Source organism: Oncorhynchus mykiss, chromosome 28, assembly GCF_057628025.1.
Source record: "Oncorhynchus mykiss isolate SJ-2025 chromosome 28, ASM5762802v1, whole genome shotgun sequence".
Lineage (NCBI taxonomy): Eukaryota > Metazoa > Chordata > Actinopteri > Salmoniformes > Salmonidae > Oncorhynchus > Oncorhynchus mykiss.
Window position 1 is genome coordinate 43,815,734 of NC_143049.1, and position 24,861 is coordinate 43,840,594.

The window sequence follows — 24,861 nt, forward strand, 5'->3', positions numbered from 1 at the left end:
TATTTAACCTGTAATCTATAAAATATACTGTCTGATGTAGTTATATTTAACCTGTAATCTATAAAATATACTGTCTGATGTAGTTATATTTAACCTGTAATCTATAAAATATACTGTCTGATGTAGTTATATTTAACCTGTAATCTATAAAATATACTGTCTGATGTAGTTATATTTAACCTGTAATCTATAAAATATACTGTCTGATGTAGTTATATTTAACCTGTAAAATATACTGTCCGATGTAGTTATATTTAACCAGTAATCTATAAAATATACTGTCTGATGTAGTTATATTTAACCTGTAATCTATAAAATATACTGTCTGATGTAGTTATATTTAACCTGTAATCTATAAAATATACTGTCTGATGTAGTTATATTTAACCTGTAATCTATAAAATATACTGTATGATGTAGTTATATTTAACCTGTAATCTATAAAATATACTGTCTGATGTAGTTATATTTAACCTGTAATCTATAAAATATACTGTCTGATGTAGTTATATTTAACCTGTAATCTATAAAATATACTGTCTGATGTAGTTATATTTAACCTGTAATCTATAAAATATACTGTCTGATGTAGTTATATTTAACCTGTAATGTATAAAATATACTGTCTGATGTAGTTATATTTAACCTGTAATCTATAAAATATACTGTCTGATGTAGTTATATTTAACCTGTAATCTATAAAATATACTGTCTGATGTAGTTATATTTAACCTGTAATCTATAAAATATACTGTCTGATGTAGTTATATTTAACCTGTAATCTATAAAATATACTGTCTGATGTAGTTATATTTAACCTGTAATCTATAAAATATACTGTCTGATGTAGTTATATTTAACCTGTAATGTATAAAATATACTGTCTGATGTAGTTATATTTAACCTGTAATCTATAAAATATACTGTCTGATGTAGTTATATTTAACCTGTAATCTATAAAATATTGTTACGGTGAGTGAATGAGGACCCAAAAGCGAACTAACTTAAACAGAGCTTCTTTAATAACCAAACATAGGTAGGCTCAGATAGACCGGCAGATTCCGACAGGACAGGACAAGGTTACAGCAAACATGACGATAGTCTGGCTCAGGCATGAAACACAACAAACAAGAATCCGACAAGGACAGGAACAAAAACAGAGAGAGATATAGGGGACTAATCAGAGGGAAAAGGGGAACAGGTGGGAGAAGGGGTGACGAGGTAGTCAAGAGGAGACAAGGAACAGCTGGGGGAAAGCGGGGGAGAAAAGGTAACCTAATACGACCAGCAGAGGGAGACAGGGTGAAAGGAAAGGACAGAAAGACACAACATGACAATACATGACAGTACCCCCCCACTCACCGAGCGCCTCCTGGCGCACTCGAGGAGGAAACCTGGCGGCAACGGAGGAAATCCTCGATCAGCGCACGGTCCAGCACGTCCCGAGAGGGAACCCAACTCCTCTCCTCAGGACCGTACCCCTCCCAATCAACGAGGTACTGGTGACCACGGCCCCGAGGACGCATGTCCAAAATCCTGCGGACCCTGTAGATGGGTGCGCCCTCGACAAGGATGGGGGGGGGGGGGGGAAGACGAGCGGGGGCGCGAAGAACGGGCTTAATACAGGAGACATGGAAGACCGGGTGGACGCGACGAAGGTATCGCGGAAGAAGAAGTCGAACTGCGACAGGATTAATGACCCGAGAAATACGGAACGGACCAATGAACCGCGGGGTCAACTTGCGAGAAGCCGTCTTAAGGGGAAGGTTCTGAGTGGAGAGCCAAACTCTCTGACCGCGACAATATCTAGGACTCTTAGTTCTACGCTTATTAGCAGCCCTCACAGTCTGCGTCCTATAACGGCAAAGTGCAGACCTGACCCTCTTCCAGGTGCGCTCGCAACGTTGGACAAAAGCCTGAGCGGAGGGGACGCTGGACTCGGCGAACTGAGATGAGAACAGCGGAGGCTGGTACCCGAGGCTACTCTGAAAAGGAGATAGCCCGGTCGCAGACGAAGGAAGCGAGTTGTGGGCGTATTCTGCCCAGGGGAGCTGTTCTGACCAAGACGCAGGGTTGCGAAAAGAAAGACTGCGTAAGATGCGACCAATAGTCTGATTGGCCCGTTCTGCTTGACCGTTAGACTGGGGGTGAAAGCCGGAAGAGAGACTGACGGAAGCCCCAATCAAACGGCAAAACTCCCTCCAAAATTGAGACGTGAATTGCGGACCTCTGTCCGAAACGACGTCTGACGGAAGGCCATGAATTCTGAAAACATTCTCGATGATGATTTGTGCCGTCTCTTTAGCAGAAGGAAGCTTAGCAAGGGGAATGAAATGAGCCGCCTTAGAGAACCTATCGACAACCGTAAGAATAACAGTCTTCCCCGCTGACGAAGGCAGTCCGGTGACAAAATCTAAGGCGATGTGAGACCACGGTCGAGAGGGAATGGGAAGCGGCCTGAGACGGCCGGCAGGAGGGGAGTTACCGGACTTAGTCTGCGCGCAGACCGAACAAGCAGCCACGAAACGACGCGTGTCATGCTCCCGGGTGGGCCACCAAAAACGCTGGCGAATGGAAGCAAGCGTACCCCGAACGCCAGGGTGGCCGGCTAACTTGGCAGAGTGAGCCCACTGAAGAACGGCCAGACGAGTAGGAACGGGAACGAAAAGAAGGTTCCTAGGACAAGCGCGCGGCGACGGAGTGTGAGTGAGCGCTTGCTTTACCTGCCTCTCAATTCCCCAGACAGTCAACCCGACAACACGCCCCTCAGGGAGAATCCCCTCGGGGTCAGTGGAGGCTACTGAAGAACTGAAGAGAAGAGATAAAGCATCAGGCTTGGTGTTCTTAGAGCCCGGACGATAAGAAATCACGAACTCGAAACGAGCGAAAAACAGCGCCCAACGCGCCTGACGCGCATTAAGTCGTTTGGCAGAACGGATGTACTCAAGGTTCCTATGGTCAGTCCAAACGACAAAAGGAACGGTCGCCCCCTCCAACCACTGTCGCCATTCGCCTAGGGCTAACCGGATGGCGAGCAGTTCGCGGTTTCCCACATCATAGTTACGTTCCGACGGCGACAGGCGATGAGAAAAATACGCGCATGGGTGGACCTTGTCGTCAGAGAGGGAGCGCTGAGAAAGAATGGCTCCCACGCCCACCTCTGACGCGTCAACCTCGACAACGAACTGTCTAGAGACGTCAGGTGTAACAAGGATAGGAGCGGATGTAAAACGATTCTTGAGGAGATCAAAAGCTCCCTGGGCGGAAACGGACCACTTAAAGCACGTCTTGACAGAAGTAAGGGCTGTGAGAGGAGCTGCCACCTGACCGAAATTACGGATGAAACGACGATAGAAGTTCGCGAAGCCGAGAAAGCGCTGCAGCTCGACGCGTGACTTAGGGGCGGGCCAATCAATGACAGCTTGGACCTTAGCGGGATCCATCTTAATGCCTTCAGCGGAAATAACAGAACCGAGAAATGTGACGGAGGAGGCATGAAAAGTGCACTTCTCAGCCTTCACAAAAAGACAATTCTCTAAAAGGCGCTGGAGGACACGTCGAACGTGCTGAAGATGAATCTGGAGTGACGGTGAAAAAATCAGGATATCGTCAAGGTAAACGAAAACAAAGATGTTCAGCATGTCTCTCAGGACATCATTGACTAATGCCTGAAAGACAGCTGGAGCGTTAGCGAGGCCGAAAGGAAGAACCCGGTATTCAAAGTGCCCTAACGGAGTGTTAAACGCCGTCTTCCACTCGTCCCCCTCCCTGATGCGCACGAGATGGTAAGCGTTACGAAGGTCCAACTTAGTGAAAAACCTGGCTCCCTGCAGGATCTCGAAGGCTGAAGACATAAGAGGAAGCGGATAACGATTCTTAACTGTTATGTCATTCAGCCCTCGATAATCTATGCAGGGGCGCAGAGACCCGTCCTTCTTCTTGACAAAAAAAAACCCCGCTCCGGCGGGAGAGGAGGAGGGGACTATGGTACCGGCGTCAAGAGCTACAGACAAATAATCCTCGAGAGCCTTACGTTCGGGAGCCGACAGAGAGTATAGTCTACCCCGGGGGGGAGTGGTTCCCGGAAGGAGATCAATACTACAATCATACGACCGGTGTGGAGGAAGAGAGGTGGCCCTGGACCGACTGAACACCGTGCGCAGATCGTGATATTCCTCCGGCACCCCTGTCAAATCACCAGGCTCCTCCTGTGAAGAAGAGACAGAGGAAACAGGAGGGATAGCAGACATTAAACATTTCACATGACAAGAGACGTTCCAGGAGAGGATAGAATTACTAGACCAATTAATGGAAGGATTATGACAAACTAGCCAGGGATGGCCCAAAACAACAGGTGTAAAAGGTGAACGAAAAATCAAAAAATAAATGGTTTCGCTATGATTACCAGAAACAGTGAGGGTTAAAGGTAGCGTCTCACGCTGAATCCTGGGGAGAGGACTACCATCCAGGGCGAACAAGGCCGTGGACTCCCTTAACTGTCTGAGAGGAATGTCATGTTCCCGAGCCCAGGTCTCGTCCATAAAACAGCCCTCCGCCCCAGAGTCTATTAAGGCACTGCAGGAAGCTGACGAACCGGTCCAGCGTAGATGGACCGACAAGGTAGTGCAGGATCTTGAAGGAGAGACAGGAGTAGTAGCGCTCACCAGTAGCCCTCCGCTTACTGATGAGCTCTGGCTTTTACTGGACATGAAGTGACAAAATGACCAGCAGAACCGCAATAGAGACAGAGGCGGTTGGTGATTCTCCGTTCCCTCTCCTTAGTCGAGATGCGGATACCTCCCAGCCGCATAGGCTCAGCTCCCAAGCCGGCAGAGGAAGATGGTAGTGATGCGGAGAGGGGGGCAACGGAGAACGCAAGCTCCTTTCCACGAGCTCGGTGACGAAGATCAACCCGTCGCTCAATGCGAATAGCGAGTTCAATCAGGGAATCCACGCTGGAAGGGACCTCCCGGGAGAGAATCTCATCCTTTACCTCTGCGCGGAGACCCTCCAGAAAACGAGCGAGCAAAGCCGGCTCGTTCCAGCCACTGGAGGCAGCAAGAGTGCGAAACTCAATAGAGTAGTCTGTTATGGATCGATTACCTTGAAATAGGGAAGACAGGGCCCTGGAAGCTTCCTCCCCAAAAACAGATCGATCAAAAACCCGTATCATCTCCTCCTTAAAGTCCTGATACTGGTTAGTACACTCAGCCCTTGCCTCCCAGATTGCCGTGCCCCACTCACGAGCCCGTCCAATAAGGAGAGATATGACGTAGGCGACACGAGCAGTGCTCCTGGAGTAAGTGTTGGGCTGGAGAGAAAACACAATATCACACTGGGTGAGGAACGAGCGGCATTCAGTGGGCTCCCCAGAGTAACACGGCGGGTTATTGATTCTGGGCTCCGGAGATTCGAAAGCCCTGGAAGTGGCCGGTGGATCGAGGCGGAGATGGTGAACCTGTTCTGTGAGGTTGGAGACTTGGGTGGCCAGGGTCTCAACGGCATGTCGAGCAGCAGACAATTCCTGCTCGTGTCTGCCTAGCATCGCTCCCTGGATCTCGACGGCTGAGTGGAGAGGATCCGAAGTCGCTGGGTCCATTCTTGGTCGGATTCTTCTGTTACGGTGAGTGAATGAGGACCCAAAAGCGAACTAACTTAAACAGAGCTTCTTTAATAACCAAACATAGGTAGGCTCAGATAGACCGGCAGATTCCGACAGGACAGGACAAGGTTACAGCAAACATGACGATAGTCTGGCTCAGGCATGAAACACAACAAACAAGAATCCGACAAGGACAGGAACAAAAACAGAGAGAGATATAGGGGACTAATCAGAGGGAAAAGGGGAACAGGTGGGAGAAGGGGTGACGAGGTAGTCAAGAGGAGACAAGGAACAGCTGGGGGAAAGCGGGGGAGAAAAGGTAACCTAATACGACCAGCAGAGGGAGACAGGGTGAAAGGAAAGGACAGAAAGACACAACATGACAATACATGACAAATATACTGTCTGATGTAGTTATATTTAACCTGTAAAATATAAAATATACTGTCTGATGTAGTTATATTTAACCTGTAATATATAAAATATACTGTCTGATGTAGTTATATTTAACCTGTAATCTATAAAATATACTGTCTGATGTAGTTATATTTAACCTGTAATATATAAAATATACTGTCTGATGTAGTTATATTTAACCTGTAATCTATAAAATATACTGTCTGATGTAGTTATATTTAACCTGTAATATATAAAATATACTGTCTGATGTAGTTATATTTAACCTGTAATCTATAAAATATACTGTCTGATGTAGTTATATTTAACCTGTAATCTATAAAATATACTGTCTGATGTAGTTATATTTAACCTGTAATATATAAAATATACTGTCTGATGTAGTTATATTTAACCTGTAATCTATAAAATATACTGTCTGATGTAGTTATATTTAACCTGTAATATATAAAATATACTGTCTGATGTAGTTATATTTAACCTGTAATCTATAAAATATACTGTCTGATGTAGTTATATTTAACCTGTAATATATAAAATATACTGTCTGATGTAGTTATATTTAACCTGTAAAATATACTGTCTGATGTAGTTATATTTAACCTGTAATCTGTAAAATATACTGTCTGATGTAGTTATATTTAACCTGTAACCTGTAAAATATACTGTCTGATGTAGTTATATTTAACCTGTAATCTATAAAATATACTGTCTGATGTAGTTATATTTAACCTGTAATCTATAAAATATACTGTCTGATGTAGTTATATTTAACCTGTAACCTGTAAAATATACTGTCTGATGTAGTTATATTTAACCTGTAATCTATAAAATATACTGTCTGATGTAGTTATATTTAACCTGTAATCTATAAAATATACTGTCTGATGTAGTTATATTTAACCTGTAATCTATAAAATATACTGTCTGATGTAGTTATATTTAACCTGTAATCTATAAAATATACTGTCTGATGTAGTTATATTTAACCTGTAATCTATAAAATATACTGTCTGATGTAGTTATATTTAATCTGTAAAATATACTGTCTGATGTAGTTATATTTAACCTGTAAAATATAAAATATACTGTCTGATGTAGTTATATTTAACCTGTAAAATATACTGTCTGATGTAGTTATATTTAACCTGTAATATATAAAATATACTGTCTGATGTAGTTATATTTAACCTGTAATCTATAAAATATACTGTCTGATGTAGTTATATTTAACCTGTAATATATAAAATATACTGTCTGATGTAATTATATTTAACCTGTAATCTATAAAATATACTGTCTGATGTAGTTATATTTAACCTGTAATCTATAAAATATACTGTCTGATGTAGTTATATTTAACCTGTAATCTATAAAATATACTGTCTGATGTAGTTATATTTAACCTGTAATATATAAAATATACTGTCTGATGTAGTTATATTTAACCTGTAATCTATAAAATATACTGTCTGATGTAGTTATATTTAACCTGTAATCTATAAAATATACTGTCTGATGTAGTTATATTTAACCTGTAATATATAAAATATACTGTCTGATGTAGTTATATTTAACCTGTAAAATATAAAATATACTGTCTGATGTAGTTATATTTAACCTGTAATATATAAAATATACTGTCTGATGTAGTTATATTTAACCTGTAATCTATAAAATATACTGTCTGATGTAGTTATATTTAACCTGTAATCTATAAAATATACTGTCTGATGTAGTTATATTTAACCTGTAATCTATAAAATATACTGTCTGATGTAGTTATATTTAACCTGTAATCTATAAAATATACTGTCTGATGTAGTTATATTTAACCTGTAATCTATAAAATATACTGTCTGATGTAGTTATATTTAACCTGTAATCTATAAAATATACTGTCTGATGTAGTTATATTTAACCTGTAATCTATAAAATATACTGTCTGATGTAGTTATATTTAACCTGTAAAATATACTGTCCGATGTAGTTATATTTAACCAGTAATCTATAAAATATACTGTCTGATGTAGTTATATTTAACCTGTAATCTATAAAATATACTGTCTGATGTAGTTATATTTAACCTGTAATCTATAAAATATACTGTCTGATGTAGTTATATTTAACCTGTAATCTATAAAATATACTGTATGATGTAGTTATATTTAACCTGTAATCTATAAAATATACTGTCTGATGTAGTTATATTTAACCTGTAATCTATAAAATATACTGTCTGATGTAGTTATATTTAACCTGTAATCTATAAAATATACTGTCTGATGTAGTTATATTTAACCTGTAATCTATAAAATATACTGTCTGATGTAGTTATATTTAACCTGTAATGTATAAAATATACTGTCTGATGTAGTTATATTTAACCTGTAATCTATAAAATATACTGTCTGATGTAGTTATATTTAACCTGTAATCTATAAAATATACTGTCTGATGTAGTTATATTTAACCTGTAATCTATAAAATATACTGTCTGATGTAGTTATATTTAACCTGTAACCTGTAAAATATACTGTCTGATGTAGTTATATTTAACCTGTAATCTATAAAATATACTGTCTGATGTAGTTATATTTAACCTGTAATGTATAAAATATACTGTCTGATGTAGTTATATTTAACCAGTAATCTATAAAATATACTGTCTGATGTAGTTATATTTAACCTGTAATATATAAAATGTACTGTCTGATGTAGTTATATTTAACCTGTAATATATAAAATATACTGTCTGATGTAGTTATATTTAACCTGTAAAATATACTGTCTGATGTAGTTATATTTAACCTGTAATCTGTAAAATATACTGTCTGATGTAGTTATATTTAACCTGTAACCTGTAAAATATACTGTCTGATGTAGTTATATTTAACCTGTAATCTATAAAATATACTGTCTGATGTAGTTATATTTAACCTGTAATCTATAAAATATACTGTCTGATGTAGTTATATTTAACCTGTAACCTGTAAAATATACTGTCTGATGTAGTTATATTTAACCTGTAATCTATAAAATATACTGTCTGATGTAGTTATATTTAACCTGTAATCTATAAAATATACTGTCTGATGTAGTTATATTTAACCTGTAATCTATAAAATATACTGTCTGATGTAGTTATATTTAACCTGTAATCTATAAAATATACTGTCTGATGTAGTTATATTTAACCTGTAATCTATAAAATATACTGTCTGATGTAGTTATATTTAACCTGTAATCTATAAAATATACTGTCTGATGTAGTTATATTTAACCTGTAATCTATAAAATATACTGTCTGATGTAGTTATATTTAACCTGTAATCTATAAAATATACTGTCTGATGTAGTTATATTTAACCTGTAATCTATAAAATATACTGTCTGATGTAGTTATATTTAACCTGTAAAATATACTGTCCGATGTAGTTATATTTAACCAGTAATCTATAAAATATACTGTCTGATGTAGTTATATTTAACCTGTAATCTATAAAATATACTGTCTGATGTAGTTATATTTAACCTGTAATCTATAAAATATACTGTCTGATGCAGTTATATTTAACCTGTAATCTATAAAATATACTGTCTGATGTAGTTATATTTAACCTGTAATCTATAAAATATACTGTCTGATGCAGTTATATTTAACCTGTAATCTATAAAATATACTGTCTGATGTAGTTATATTTAACCTGTAATCTATAAAATATACTGTCTGATGTAGTTATATTTAACCTGTAATCTATAAAATATACTGTCTGATGTAGTTATATTTAACCTGTAATCTATAAAATATACTGTCTGATGTAGTTATATTTAACCTGTAATCTATAAAATATACTGTCTGATGTAGTTATATTTAACCTGTAATCTATAAAATATACTGTCTGATGTAGTTATATTTAACCTGTAATCTAAAAAATATACTGTCTGATGTAGTTATATTTAACCTGTAATCTATAAAATATACTGTCTGATGTAGTTATATTTAACCTGTAATCTATAAAATATACTGTCTGATGTAGTTATATTTAACCTGTAATCTATAAAATATACTGTCTGATGTAGTTATATTTAACCTGTAAAATATAAAATATACTGTCTGATGTAGTTATATTTAACCTGTAAAATATACTGTCTGATGTAGTTATATTTAACCTGTAATATATAAAATATACTGTCTGATGTAGTTATATTTAACCTGTAATCTATAAAATATACTGTCTGATGTAGTTATATTTAACCTGTAATCTATAAAATATACTGTCTGATGTAGTTATATTTAACCTGTAATATATAAAATATACTGTCTGATGTAGTTATATTTAACCTGTAAAATATACTGTCTGATGTAGTTATATTTAACCTGTAATCTGTAAAATATACTGTCTGATGTAGTTATATTTAACCTGTAATCTATAAAATATACTGTCTGATGTAGTTATATTTAACCTGTAAAATATACTGTCTGATGTAGTTATATTTAACCTGTAATCTATAAAATATACTGTCTGATGTAGTTATATTTAACCTGTAAAATATACTGTCTGATGTAGTTATATTTAACCTGTAAAATATACTGTCTGATGTAGTTATATTTAACCTGTAATCTATAAAATATACTGTCTGATGTAGTTATATTTAACCTGTAAAATATACTGTCTGATGTAGTTATATTTAACCTGTAATCTATAAAATATACTGTCTGATGTAGTTATATTTAACCTGTAAAATATAAAATATACTGTCTGATGTAGTTATATTTAACCTGTAATATATAAAATATACTGTCTGATGTAGTTATATTTAACCTGTAATATATAAAATATACTGTCTGATGTAGTTATATTTAACCTGTAATCTATAAAATATACTGTCTGATGTAGTTATATTTAACCTGTAAAATATACTGTCTGATGTAGTTATATTTAACCTGTAATATATAAAATATACTGTCTGATGTAGTTATATTTAACCTGTAAAATATAAAATATACTGTCTGATGTAGTTATATTTAACCTGTAAAGTATACTGTCTGATGTAGTTATATTTAACCTGTAATCTATAAAATATACTGTCTGATGTAGTTATATTTAACCTGTAATATATAAAATATACTGTCTGATGTAGTTATATTTAACCTGTAATCTATAAAATATACTGTCTGATGTAGTTATATTTAACCTGTAATATATAAAATATACTGTCTGATGTAGTTATATTTAACCTGTAATATATAAAATATACTGTCTGATGTAGTTATATTTAACCTGTAAAATATACTGTCTGATGTAGTTATATTTAACCTGTAATCTATAAAATATACTGTCTGATGTAGTTATATTTAACCTGTAATCTATAAAATATACTGTCTGATGTAGTTATATTTAACCTGTAATCTATAAAATATACTGTCTGATGTAGTTATATTTAACCTGTAAAGTATACTGTCTGATGTAGTTATATTTAATCTATAAAATATACTGTCTGATGTAGTTATATTTAATCTATAAAATATACTGTCTGATGTAGTTATATTTAACCTGTAATCTATAAAATATACTGTCTGATGTAGTTATATTTAACCTGTAATATATAAAATATACTGTCTGATGTAGTTATATTTAACCTGTAATCTATAAAATATACTGTCTGATGTAGTTATATTTAACCTGTAATCTATAAAATATACTGTCTGATGTAGTTATATTTAACCTGTAATATATAAAATATACTGTCTGATGTAGTTATATTTAACCTGTAAAATATACTGTCTGATGTAGTTATATTTAACCTGTAAAATATAAAATATACTGTCTGATATAGTTATATTTAACCTGTAAAATATACTGTCTGATGTAGTTATATTTAACCTGTAATCTATAAAATATACTGTCTGATGTAGTTATATTTAACCTGTAATATATAAAATATACTGTCTGATGTAGTTATATTTAACCTGTAATCTATAAAATATACTGTCTGATGTAGTTATATTTAACCTGTAATATATAAAATATACTGTCTGATGTAGTTATATTTAACCTGTAATATATAAAATATACTGTCTGATGTAGTTATATTTAACCTGTAATCTATAAAATATACTGTCTGATGTAGTTATATTTAACCTGTAATATATAAAATATACTGTCTGATGTAGTTATATTTAACCTGTAATATATAAAATATACTGTCTGATGTAGTTATATTTAACCTGTAATCTATAAAATATACTGCCTGATGTAGTTATATTTAACCTGTAATCTATAAAATATACTGTCTGATGTAGTTATATTTAACCTGTAATATATAAAATATACTGTCTGATGTAGTTATATTTAACCTGTAATATATAAAATATACTGTCTGATGTAGTTATATTTAACCTGTAATCTATAAAATATACTGCCTGATGTAGTTATATTTAACCTGTAAAATATACTGTCTGATGTAGTTATATTTAACCTGTAAAATATAAAATATACTGTCTGATGTAGTTATATTTAACCTGTAATATATAAAATATACTGTCTGATGTAGTCATATGAAACCTGCTTCTTTTGCTTCTTGTGTTGTGTGTCGAGACTTTGTCCATTTTGTCTAAAATCCATTTTCCAATCCTAATATATGTGAACCGTGTGACTCTAATCCTGTACCTCTGTGGGTCCTCGAGCAGGGGCCGTCCGTTGTTCCAGAGATGGTCCAGCGACTCCGAGGCCCCGTGTCTCTGGACAGCACCAGATCATTGTTGTCGTTGATGTGCAGGTACAGAGTCTGTCCTTTCAGTGTGAGCAGTGTGTTATTACTGCACTCCCACTGCTGGAGGAGGCTCTTCTCATCACAGTCAGAATACACCAGCGTACTACCCTCTGTCTTCCCAGAAACCCCAGCACACTTCCTGTTGTTGGTGTAGTAGAGACGTCCACCTGACACCCAGCGTGCCAGGTCCTGTCTAATGCCACTTTCTGCATTGAAGAGGTTGAAGGGACCGTCTACAAAGAAAAATTACAACAATCACTAACCAGCATTGACATAATAGGCAAACATTTGAACACTTTAATTGAACCTATCATAAGGACTTTTTAACAGTCGTAGGGCTACATAACACTGTTATAGAGTTATATTACACTGTCATAGGGCTACATAACACTGTCATAGAGCTATATAAAACACTGTCATAGGGCTACATAACACTGTTATAGAGCTATACACCACTGTCATAGGGCTACATAACACTGTTATAGAGTTATATTACACTGTCATAGGGCTACATAACACTGTCAGAGAGCTATATAAAACACTGCCATAGGGCTACATAACACTGTCATAGAGCTACATAACACTGTCATAGAGCTATGTAAAGCACTGTCATAGGGCTACATAAACATCTCATAGAGCTATGTAAAGCACTGTCATAGGGCTACATAACACTCTTAAAGAGCTATATAAAACAGTCCTAGGGCTACACAACACTATATAAATCCTAATAAGGCCAGGCACCACACCCTCATCATCCTTAATCAATATCACATTCAACTTTTACCAGAAATCTACGACTTTTTAGTATAACAAAAAAACTGCAATATGCTGAACTCAGCAAAAATAGAAACGTCCCATTTTCAGGACCCAGTCTTTCAAAGATAATTCGTAAAACTCCCAATAACTTCACAGATCTTCATTGTAAAGGGTTTAAACACGGTTTCCCATGCTTGTTCAATGAAACATAAACCATTTTTCTGGACAGTGGATGAAGTCAGACTAAATATTTAGTTTTATGTTTTGTTAAGACATTCCAGCACCGGATTTGATCAGAGCAGAATGTGGATAAATAGTTTTATCATTCTACCTGTAAAATACTACAGACGTACGTGTCAGCGATTGGGTGCAGAGATGTAGCGGAGTCAGGCGCAGGACACAGGTTTGAGCAACACAACTGAATTTACTCACAAAAGTCAAGCAAAAATTCCAAAAAATAGGAAAATACATACACACTAACACCTACCTATTATATAATAATATAATGTATTAATTAATTAATATATATAATAATATAATTAATTTATATATATAATAATATAATGTATTAATTAATTAATATATATAATAATATAATTAATTTATATATATAATAATATAATGTATTAATTAATTAATATATATAATAATATAATTAATTAATATATATAATAATATAATTAATTAATATATATAATAATATAATTAATTTATATATATAATAATATAATTAATTAATATATATAATAATATAATTAATTTATATATATAATAATATAATTAATTAATATATATAATAATATGATTAATTTATATATATAATAATATAATTAATTAATATATATAATAATATAATTAATTTATATATATAATAATAATATAATTAATTTATATATATATAATAATATGATTAATTTATATATATATAATAATATAATTAATTTATATATATAATAATAATATAATTAATTTATATATATAATAATAATATAATTAATTTATATATATATAATAATATGATTAATTTATATATATATAATAATATAATTAATTAATATATATAATAATATAATTAATTTATATATATATAATAATATAATTAATTTATATATATAATAATAATATAATTAATTTATATATATATAATAATATAATTAATTTACATATATGTAATATTATTCATTTATATATATATATAATAATATAAATAATTTATATATATATATATATATAATCATATAATTAATGTATCTATATATATAATAATATAAATAATTTATATATATATATATATATATATATAATCATATAATTAATGTATCTATATATATAATAATATAGTTAATTTATTTACCAAACACGTATTTAGACCCAATCACTTCAAAGTAAGTTACAAAATATAGTCCAGTTTGTAAAACACTCTAAGAAATGGGCTTTACATGATAATGTGTGTCAGCCCAACGTGTGTCAGAGCACTCTGTGAACGGCATCATTTGCTGTGCACTGTGTGAAAGCTCTGGTTGTCCCTCTTCACATACTGCTCTCTGTTCTCATCTGAGATGCAGAACATGAAATCTGACACCTCATTTGCATAGGGAGCTATACCTCACATTTTTTGGCCTATCCAGACAAAGGATCGATTTCCTCTGCCTTTGCTATTGCAGCAAAAAGCACCTCTCATCTCGCTGTGATCTTCTCAGAGGGATTCAGCTCTCAACATGAAAAAATACTAAATCATTTTGCAGAATTGAAACAAGACCTCTTCTTCTTGGTCACAGAGGGACGGAAACCACCTTAAAGCTGAAGTTGTCGGCAGGCATTTGAATGATGTGTGTCTCTGCACCACTCAGTGGACGCTGGGCAGAAAATGATCTGTTGTCATGTGTTGTGCTGTCACTGAGTACGATCATATTTATTTTACAGTCATAAGAAAGGTGCAGTGTTATTGGCAAGTCGTTTATAATTTTATTTTGTTATTATATTTAGAAAGTATTGTCAAAATGTCTATCTCTATTCCCTTCTCATTGTTGAATCAGAAAAAAAAATGATTGAACTACTGAAAGAGCTGATTCCTGTACTTGGCTCTCCTACGTTGAACGTAATAATGTGTACAAAACTCACTTTTGAAAAACCCAAAAAATGAATCTGCCTACATCGAATATTCCATTCCTCTCAAACATTTTTGAAAAAGCTGTTTGTTCAGCAACTCACTGCCTTCCCGAAGACAAACAATGTATACGAAATGCTTCAGTCTGGTTTTAGACCCCATCATAGCACTGAGACTGCACTTGTGAAGGTGGTAAATTACATTTTAATGGCATCGGACCGAGGCTCTGCATCTGTCCTCGTGCTCCTAGACCTTAGTGCTGCTTTTGATACCATCGATCACCACATTCTTTTGGAGAGATTGGAAACCCAAATTGGTCTACACGGAGAAGTTCTGGCCTGGTTTAGATCTTATCTGTCGGAAAGATATCAGTTTGTCTCTGTGAATGGTTTGTCATCTGACAAATCAATTGTAAGTTTCGGTGTTCCTCAAGGTTTTAGGACCAATATTGTTTTCACTATATATTTTACCTCTTGGTGATGTAATTTGGAAACATAATGTTAATTTTCACTGCTATGCGGACGATACACAGCTGTACATTTAGTGGAACATGGTGAAGCCCCAGAATGTACCTCCCTGGAAGCCTGTGTTTCAGACATAAGGAAGTGGATGGCGGCAAATGTTCTACTTTTACACTCGAACAAAACAGAGAAGCTTGTTCTAGGTCCCAAGAAACAAAGAGATCTTCTGTTAGATCTGGCAATCTTGATGGTTGTACAGTCGTCTCAAATAAAACTGAAGGACCTCGGCGTTACTCTGGACCCTGATCTCTCTTTTGACGAACATATCAAGAATAATTCAAGGACAGATTTTTTTCCATCTTTGTAACATTGCAAAAATCAGAAACGTTTTGTCCAGAAATGATGCAGAAAATTAGATTAGACTACTGCAATGCTCTACTTTCTGACTATATTACTCCAGTGCTAGACTCTCTGCACTGGCTTCCTGTTAAGGCAAGGGCTAATTTCAAGGATTTACTGTTAGCTTACAAAGCATTACATGGGCTTGCCCCTACCCATCTCTCCGATTTGGTCCTGCCGTACATACCTACATGTACACTACGGACACAAGACGCAGGCTTCCTTATTGTCCCTAGTATTTCTAAGCAGACATCTGCAGGCAGGGCTTTACTGAAGACTCATCTCTTCAGCAGGTCCTATGATTGAGTGTAGTCTGGTCCAGGGATGCGAAGGTGAACGGAAAGGCACTGGAGCGACGAACCGCCCTTGTCTCTGCCTGGCTGGTTCCCCTCTCTCCGCTGGGATTATTTGCCTCTGACCCTATTATGGGGGCTGAGTCACTGGCTTACTAGTGCTCTTCCATGCTGTCCCTAGGAGGGTTGCATCATTTGAGTGGGTTGAGTCACTGACTCCTTGCTGTCCCCAGTCCACCTGGTCGTGCTACTGCTCCAATTTCAACTGTTCTGCCTGTGGCTATGGAACCTTGACCTGTTCACTGGATGTGCTACCTTGTCCCGGACCTGCTGTTTTTGACTCTCTCTCTACCACACCTGCTGTCTCTAACTCTGAATGCTCTGCTATGAAAAGCCAACTGACATTTATTCCTGAGGTTCTGACCTGTTGCACCTTCTACAACCACTGTGATTATTATTATTATTATTATTATTATTATTATTTGACCCTGCTGGTCATTTATGAACGTTTGAACATCTTGGCCATGTTCTGTTATAATCTCAATCTAGCACAGCCAGAAGAGGACTGGCTACCCTCAGAGCCTGGTTCCTCTTTAGGTTTCTTCCTAGGATCCTGCCTTTCTAGGGAGGTTTGATTGATGAACAACATTCCTGTTTCAGGTGTAAACTAATAACCAATGAGATGAACAACATACCTGTTTCAGGTGTAAACTAATAACCAATGAGATGAACAACATACCTGTTTCAGGTGTAAACTAATAACCAATGAGATGAACAACATACCTGTTTCAGGTGTAAACTAATAACCAATGAGATGAACAACATACCTGTTTCAGGTGTAAACTAATAACCAATGAGATGAACAACATACCTGTTTCAGGTGTAAACTAATAACCAATGAGATGAACAACATACCTGTTTCAGGTGTAAACCAATAACCAATGAGATGAACAACATACCTGTTTCAGGTGTAAACTAATAACCAATGAGATGAACAACATACCTGTTTCAGGTGTAAACCAATAACCAATGAGATGAACAACATACCTGTTTCAGGTGTAAACTAATAACCAATGAGATGAACAACATACCTGTTTCAGGTGTAAACTAATAACCAATGAGATGAACAACATACCTGTTTCAGGTGTAAACTAATAACCAATGAGATGAACAACATACCTGTTTCAGGTGTAAACTAATAACCAATGAGATGAACAACATACCTGTTTCAGGAGCCCCCAGGGTGGTTTGAATGAAGAGCATCAGTACTGTTATCATGATGGTTGTCATGGTCCCAGTTGGGTTGTGACTGACATACAGACGTCCTACAGCAGAGTGGAGTGTTCTGTACGACTGGGTCTGCTATTTAATAACATGACAGTCTCTGTCACATGACAGCTTTTTTTTCTCTATCAACGGATGTTGTCGCGACATTTCAACACTTTTCTAGTGAATGGGAGGTGCACTGACACATCACTATGTCAGGGTTTACGATTCGCAGAAAACACTGTGGTGTTTAAAAACATATATGTTCTGCGTATTTTACCCGGACCACAAGTCATGAGACAATAGTCAATGTCTGAGCCCCAAATGGCATCCTATTCCGATATAGAACCCTGTGGGCCTTGGTTAAAAGTAGGGCACTACAAAGGGCCCTGGTTGAAAGTAGGGCACTACAAAGGGCCCTGGTTGAAAGTAGGGCAATACAAAGGACCCTGGTTGAAAGTAGGGCACTACAAAGGGCCCTGGTTGAAAGTAGGGCACTACAAAGGACCCTGGTTGAAAGTAGGGCAATACAAAGGACCCTGGTTGAAAGTAGGGCACTACAAAGGGCCCTGGTTGAAAGTAGGGCACTACAAAGGACCCTGGTTGAAAGTAGGGCACTACAAAGGACCCTGGTTGAAAGTAGGGCACTACAAAGGACCCTGGTTGAAAGTAGGGCACTACAAAGGACCCTGGTTGAAAGTAGGGCACTACAAAGGGAATAGGGTGCCATTTAGGATGTAATTCACTAACCAATGTCTGTTCATCCGGGTTAGATGATTATTACAACAATGTAAAGTAGGCCGACGTGTCATCTCACTAGCTACAATAACAAGCACAAAGGCAGCATCCCAAATGGCATCCTATATAGTGAATAATAGGGTGCCATTGGAGACGCTGTCTACCTGGCTAACGGCTAGCTGTCAGACTACCTGGCTAATGGCTAGCTGTCAGATTATATCTGGCTAACGGCTGGATGTCAGACTATACCCGGCTAACGGCTAGCTGTCAGACTACCTGGCTAACGGCTAGCTGTCAGACTATACCTGGCTAACGGCTAGCTGTCAGACTACCTGGCTAATGGCTAGCTGTCAGATTATACCTGGCTAACGGCTGGATGTCAGACTATACCCGGCTAACGGCTAGCTGTCAGACTACCTGGCTAACGGCTAGCTGTCAGACTATACCTGGCTAACGGCTAGCTGTCAGACTACCTGGCTAATGGCTAGCTGTCAGATTATACCTGGCTAACGGCTGGATGTCAGACTATACCCGGCTAACGGCTAGCTGTCAGACTACCTGGCTAACGGCTAGCTGTCAGACTATACCTGGCTAACGGCTAGCTGTCAGACTATACCTGGCTAACGGCTGGATGTCAGACTACACCCGGCTAACGGCTAGCTGTCAGACTACCTGGCTAACGGCTAGCTGTCAGACTATACCTGGCTAACGGCTAGCTGTCAGACTATACCTGGCTAACGGCTAGCTGTCTGTTTAATAGTTACCACTCTTTCAGGAACACACACTTGACCCTGACCCCAGGGAGTGAAACTAGTCTGCTGTGAAAACATGTCATGCGAAGGAAGTGTGTGTGAGAAAGAAGAAGTGGTACCATGGGGCCCCAGGGAGCTATGGCCTTCACCACCATGCACCCTTGAAGACGGGAAGGACAGAGGGGACGTGATTCACCAGAACACAGGAAGCAACTGGCTGAGTGCCAAGGAAGACAAAGACCAGCTATGTCTACTATCCTACTGGAACCAATAGGCCAGCTAGGTCTACTATCCTACTGGAAGCTATAGACCTACAGCTAGGTCTACTATCCTACTGGAACCTATAGACCAGCTAGGTCTACTATCCTACTAGAACCTATAGACCTACAGCTAGGTCTACTATCCTACTGGAAACTTTAGACCAGCTATGTCTACTATCCTATTGGAACCTATAGACCAGCTAGGTCTACTATCCTACTGGAACCAATAGGCCAGCTAGGTCTACTATCCTACTGGAACCTATAGACCTACAGCTAGGTCTACTATCCTACTGGAACCTATAGACCAGCTAGGTCTACTATCCTACTGGAACCTATAGACCTACAGCTAGGTCTACTATCCTACTGGAAACTTTAGACCAGCTATGTCTACTATCCTACTGGAACCTATAGACCAGCTAGGTCTACTATCCTACTGGAACCTATAGACCTACAGCTAGGTATACTATCCTACTGGAACCTACAGACCAGCTAGGTCTACTATCCTACTGGAACCTATAGACCTACAGCTAGGTCTACTATCCTACTGGAACCTATAGACCAGCTAGGTTTACTATCCTACTGGAACCTATAGACCAGCTATGTCTACGATCCTACTGGAACCTATAGACCTACAGCTAGGTCTACTATCCTACTGGAAACTTTAGACCAGATAGGTCTACTATCCTACTGGAACCTGTAGACCAGCTAGGTCTACTATCCTACTGGAACCTATAGACCAGCTAAGTCTACTATCCTGCTGGAACCTATAGACCTACAGCTAGGTCTACTATCCTACTGGAACTTATAGACCAGCTAGGTCTACTATCCTACTGGAACCTATAGACCAGCTAGGTCTACTATCCTGCTGGAACCTATAGACCTACAGCTAGGTCTACTATCCTACTGGAACCAATAGGCCAGCTAGGTCTACTATCCTACTGGAACCTATAGACCTACAGCTAGGTCTACTATCCTACTGGAACTTATAGACCAGCTAGGTCTACTATCCTACTGGAACCAATAGGCCAGCTATGTCTACTATCCTACTGGTACCTATAGACCTACAGCTAGGTCTACTATCCCACTGGACTACTGGAACCTATAGACCAGCTATGTCTACTATCCTACTGGAACCTATAGACCAGCTAGGTCTACTATCCTACTGGAAACAATAGATCTACAGCTAGGTCTACTATCCTCCTGGAACTTATAGACCTACAGCTAGGTCTACTATCCTACTGAAACCTATAGACCAGCTGGGTCTACTATCCTACTGGAACTTATAGACCAGCTAGGTCTACTATTCTACTGGAACCAATAGGCCAGCTAGGTCTACTATCCTACTGGTACCTATAGACCTACAGCTAGGTATACTATCCTACTGGAACTTATAGACCTACAGCTAGGTCTACTATCCTACTGGAACCTATAGACCAGCAAGGTCTACTATCCTACCGGAACCTATAGACCGACAGCTAGGTCTACTATAACATGACCTACCTATAACAGGATCTACAGGACCTACCTATAACAGGATCGACAGGACCTACAGGACCTACCTATAACATGACCTACCTATAACAGGATCTACAGGACCTACCTATAACATGACCTACCTATAACAGGACCTACCTATAACATGACCTACCTATAACAGGACCTACAGGACCTACCTATAACAGGACCTACATGACCTACCTATAACAGGACCTACAGGACCTACCTATAACAGGACCTACAGGACCTACCTATAACAGGACCCTTTTTGTTTCTAGGTGGAACCTATTTTTGTTCCAGGTAAAACTATTTTGGGTTCCATGTAGAACCCTCTGTAGAAATGGAGCTACATGGAACCCTAAAGGGTTAAATTGTTGTTCAAAAGGTTCCCTTATGGGGACAGCCAAAGAACCCTTCAAGGGTTGGGTTTTGTGAATAATCCAACATATTGGTTTGGATTACACAAACATGGATTAATTTATCCAACATTTGGGTTTACATTCATTTTCATGCTGGGTTGACCCAGCAGCTGGGTCTTTTTTAATCTAATCCATAGGTTATTTTCAGGAAGCCAGCATATTAGGGGCGTGGCTTTCAGATAGTTGTTTTTGGCCACCTGTGAGAGTAAATGTCATTCCTGTTCCATCATGTTAACTTTAACATTGCAAATTTAAAAAACCCTGAATATTTGTGCATATTACATATTCTAATACAATATGAATCATTTTACATTGCTCAAAAACAACATTTTGTAACAAAGTCATAACTATCCCAACATTGGTATAGTCATAAGCTTTTGAGGAACTCATACATTTGTTTAAGCTTAATTAAAGCTACAAAAGTGTCAGTGTTGAACCTTAAAAATACAACAGGGATAAACAGAATTACATTTACTCTCACAGGAGACCAAAAATAACTATCTGAAAGCCACGCCCCTACCATGATACACCTCCAGTCTTCTGATCTGACCCACTGGGTCATATCTTAATAACCCAGCGTCAACAACCCACACTTGCTCCTTTTAAAGAAACAACCCAATTAAGTTACCCAAAGCCTTCAACCCAGCAGTTGGGTCATCCAAACAAGGCAGCATTTTTGCAAATGGACACATTCACAATGAACAACACTGTGTACTCATCAAGTAGTATCAGTGTTCCGTAATCGACAGTCAAACCTCCCAACTTCTACATCGACCAAATCAAGAGCTTTACTGAACGCTTCATCATGGAGCTCAAAGAGATGCAAGATACACACACACACACACACACACACACACACACACACACACACACACACACACATACACACACACACATACACACACACACACACATTGTTCCTAACCACTAGGCTACCCTGCCGCCCCTTTCAAGATTCGTTCACTTCCTGGAAGTGACATCTGCTAAATAACTAAAATGGCCAATGGAAATGTTTTACATACAGATCTCATGTTACTGTATTGAAATATTATTATTATTATTTTAATATTTATGTCCCGCACGCATCATTTGTACAGTTCTTTATTAACAATGTAGATATTCGTTACTTTGGACTGTGTAAACATAAAACAAAACAAATGTTTGCTATAGAATACTACAGTACTTACTATAGAATTATGTCGTAAACTGTAGAAAAGTGTAGAATACTATACTACACACTGTAGTACCCCTCAATCATGTGTAGTACTTACTATATCATTTTGTAGTATGCTGTAGAACACTATAGTTAATACTACACTATAGTACAGTATTATTCACAAAAAAATACTGTAGTAAATACAGTAATGTCCACAGAAACACTTCAGTCCCCAAATTCAATAGTTTTTTAAGTATAGTAATACTACATTATTGAATGTATGCCTTGAACATTCCCCTCCCCCTTATCCCAATTTGTGCTATCCATAAGTGATAAACCTACATGCCAAGTATAGAAAAAATGGTTCTTCAGCTGTCCGCATAGGATAACTTTATTTTCCAGGTGGAACCCTTTTGGAGTCCATGTAGAACCCTCTGTGTAAAGAGTTCTATATAGAACTCAAATGGGATCTACCTGGAACCAAAAGGGGTTCTTCAAAGGGTTCTCCTATGGGGACAGCCGAAGAACCCTTTGAGGTTCTAGAGAGCAACTTTTTTTTCTAAAAGTGTAGACCATAATTGTGTTCCCATCAGGAAATAGAAAAGAGCAGTAAATACTACAGTAAACACTACAGTAAATACTACAGTAAACACTACAGTAAACACTTCAGTAAACACTACAGTAAACACTACAGTAAACACTACAGTAAACACTACAGTAAACACTAGAGTATACTGCAGTCTGCAACAACACTACAGTAAATACCACAGTATACTGCAGTCTGCAAAAACACTACAGTAAATACTACAGTATACTGCAGTCTGCAACAACACTACAGTAAATACTACAGTATACTGCAGTCTGCAACAACACTACAGTAAATACCACAGTATACTGCAATCTGCAACAACACTACAGTAAATACTACAGTATACTGCAGTCTGCAATAACACTACAGTAAATACCACAGTATACTGCAGTCTGCAATAACACTACAGTAAATACCACAGTATACTGCAGTCTGCAATAACACTACAGTAAATACCACAGTATACTGCAGTCTGCAAAAACACTACAGTAAATACCACATTATACTGCAGTCTGCAATAACACTACAGTAAATACCACAGTATACTGCAGTCTGCAAAAACACTACAGTAAATACTACAGTATACTGCAGTCTGTAAAAACACTACAGTAAATACTACAGTATACTGCAGTCTGCAAAAACACTACAGTAAATACTACAGTATACAGCAGTCTGCAAAAACACTAGAGTAAATACTACAGTATACTGCAGTCTGCAATAACACTACAGTAAATACTACAGTATACTGCAGTCTGCAATAACACTACAGTAAATACTACAGTATACTGCAGTCTGCAAAAACACTACAGTAAATACTACAGTATACTGCAGTCTGCAAAAACACTACAGTAAATACTACAGTATACTGCAGTCTGCAAAAACACTACAGTAAATACTACAGTATACTGCAGTCTGCAAAAACACTACAGTAAATACCACAGTATACTGCAGTCTGCAATAACACTACAGTAAATACCACAGTATACTGCAATCTGCAACAACACTACAGTAAATACTACAGTATACTGCAGTCTGCAATAACACTACAGTAAATACTACAGTATACTGCAGTCTGCAAAAACACTACAGTAAATACTACAGTATACTGCAGTCTGCAAAAACACTACAGTAAATACTACAGTATACTGCAGTCTGCAAAAACACTACAGTAAATACTACAGTTTACTGCAGTCTGCAAAAACACTACAGTAAATACTACAGTATACTGCAGTCTGCAATAACACTACAGTAAATACCACAGTATACTGCAGTCTGCAATAACACTACAGTAAATACTACAGTATACAGCAGTCTGCAAAAACACTAGAGTAAATACTACAGTATACTGCAGTCTGCAATAACACTACAGTAA

General features: G+C 36.9%; 1 protein-coding gene across 2 annotated transcripts in view; it reads right to left on the bottom strand.

Moving 5' to 3' along the window:
* Nucleotides 1-18,263, bottom strand: part of LOC110508267 (macrophage mannose receptor 1) — a 203,389-nt gene extending 185,126 nt beyond the window's left edge. For both annotated transcript variants that reach the window (XM_090226048.1, XM_090226047.1), the window contains exons 1-2: nucleotides 18,036-18,263; nucleotides 12,694-13,029 (exon numbers count right to left, since the gene is read on the bottom strand). In XM_090226048.1, the coding sequence (XP_090082174.1) occupies nucleotides 12,694-13,029; nucleotides 18,036-18,102 (403 nt within the window). In that variant the 5' untranslated portion in view covers nucleotides 18,103-18,263. The remainder of the gene's footprint in view (nucleotides 1-12,693; nucleotides 13,030-18,035) is intronic.
* Between the last annotated feature and the right edge of the window lie 6,598 nt (nucleotides 18,264-24,861).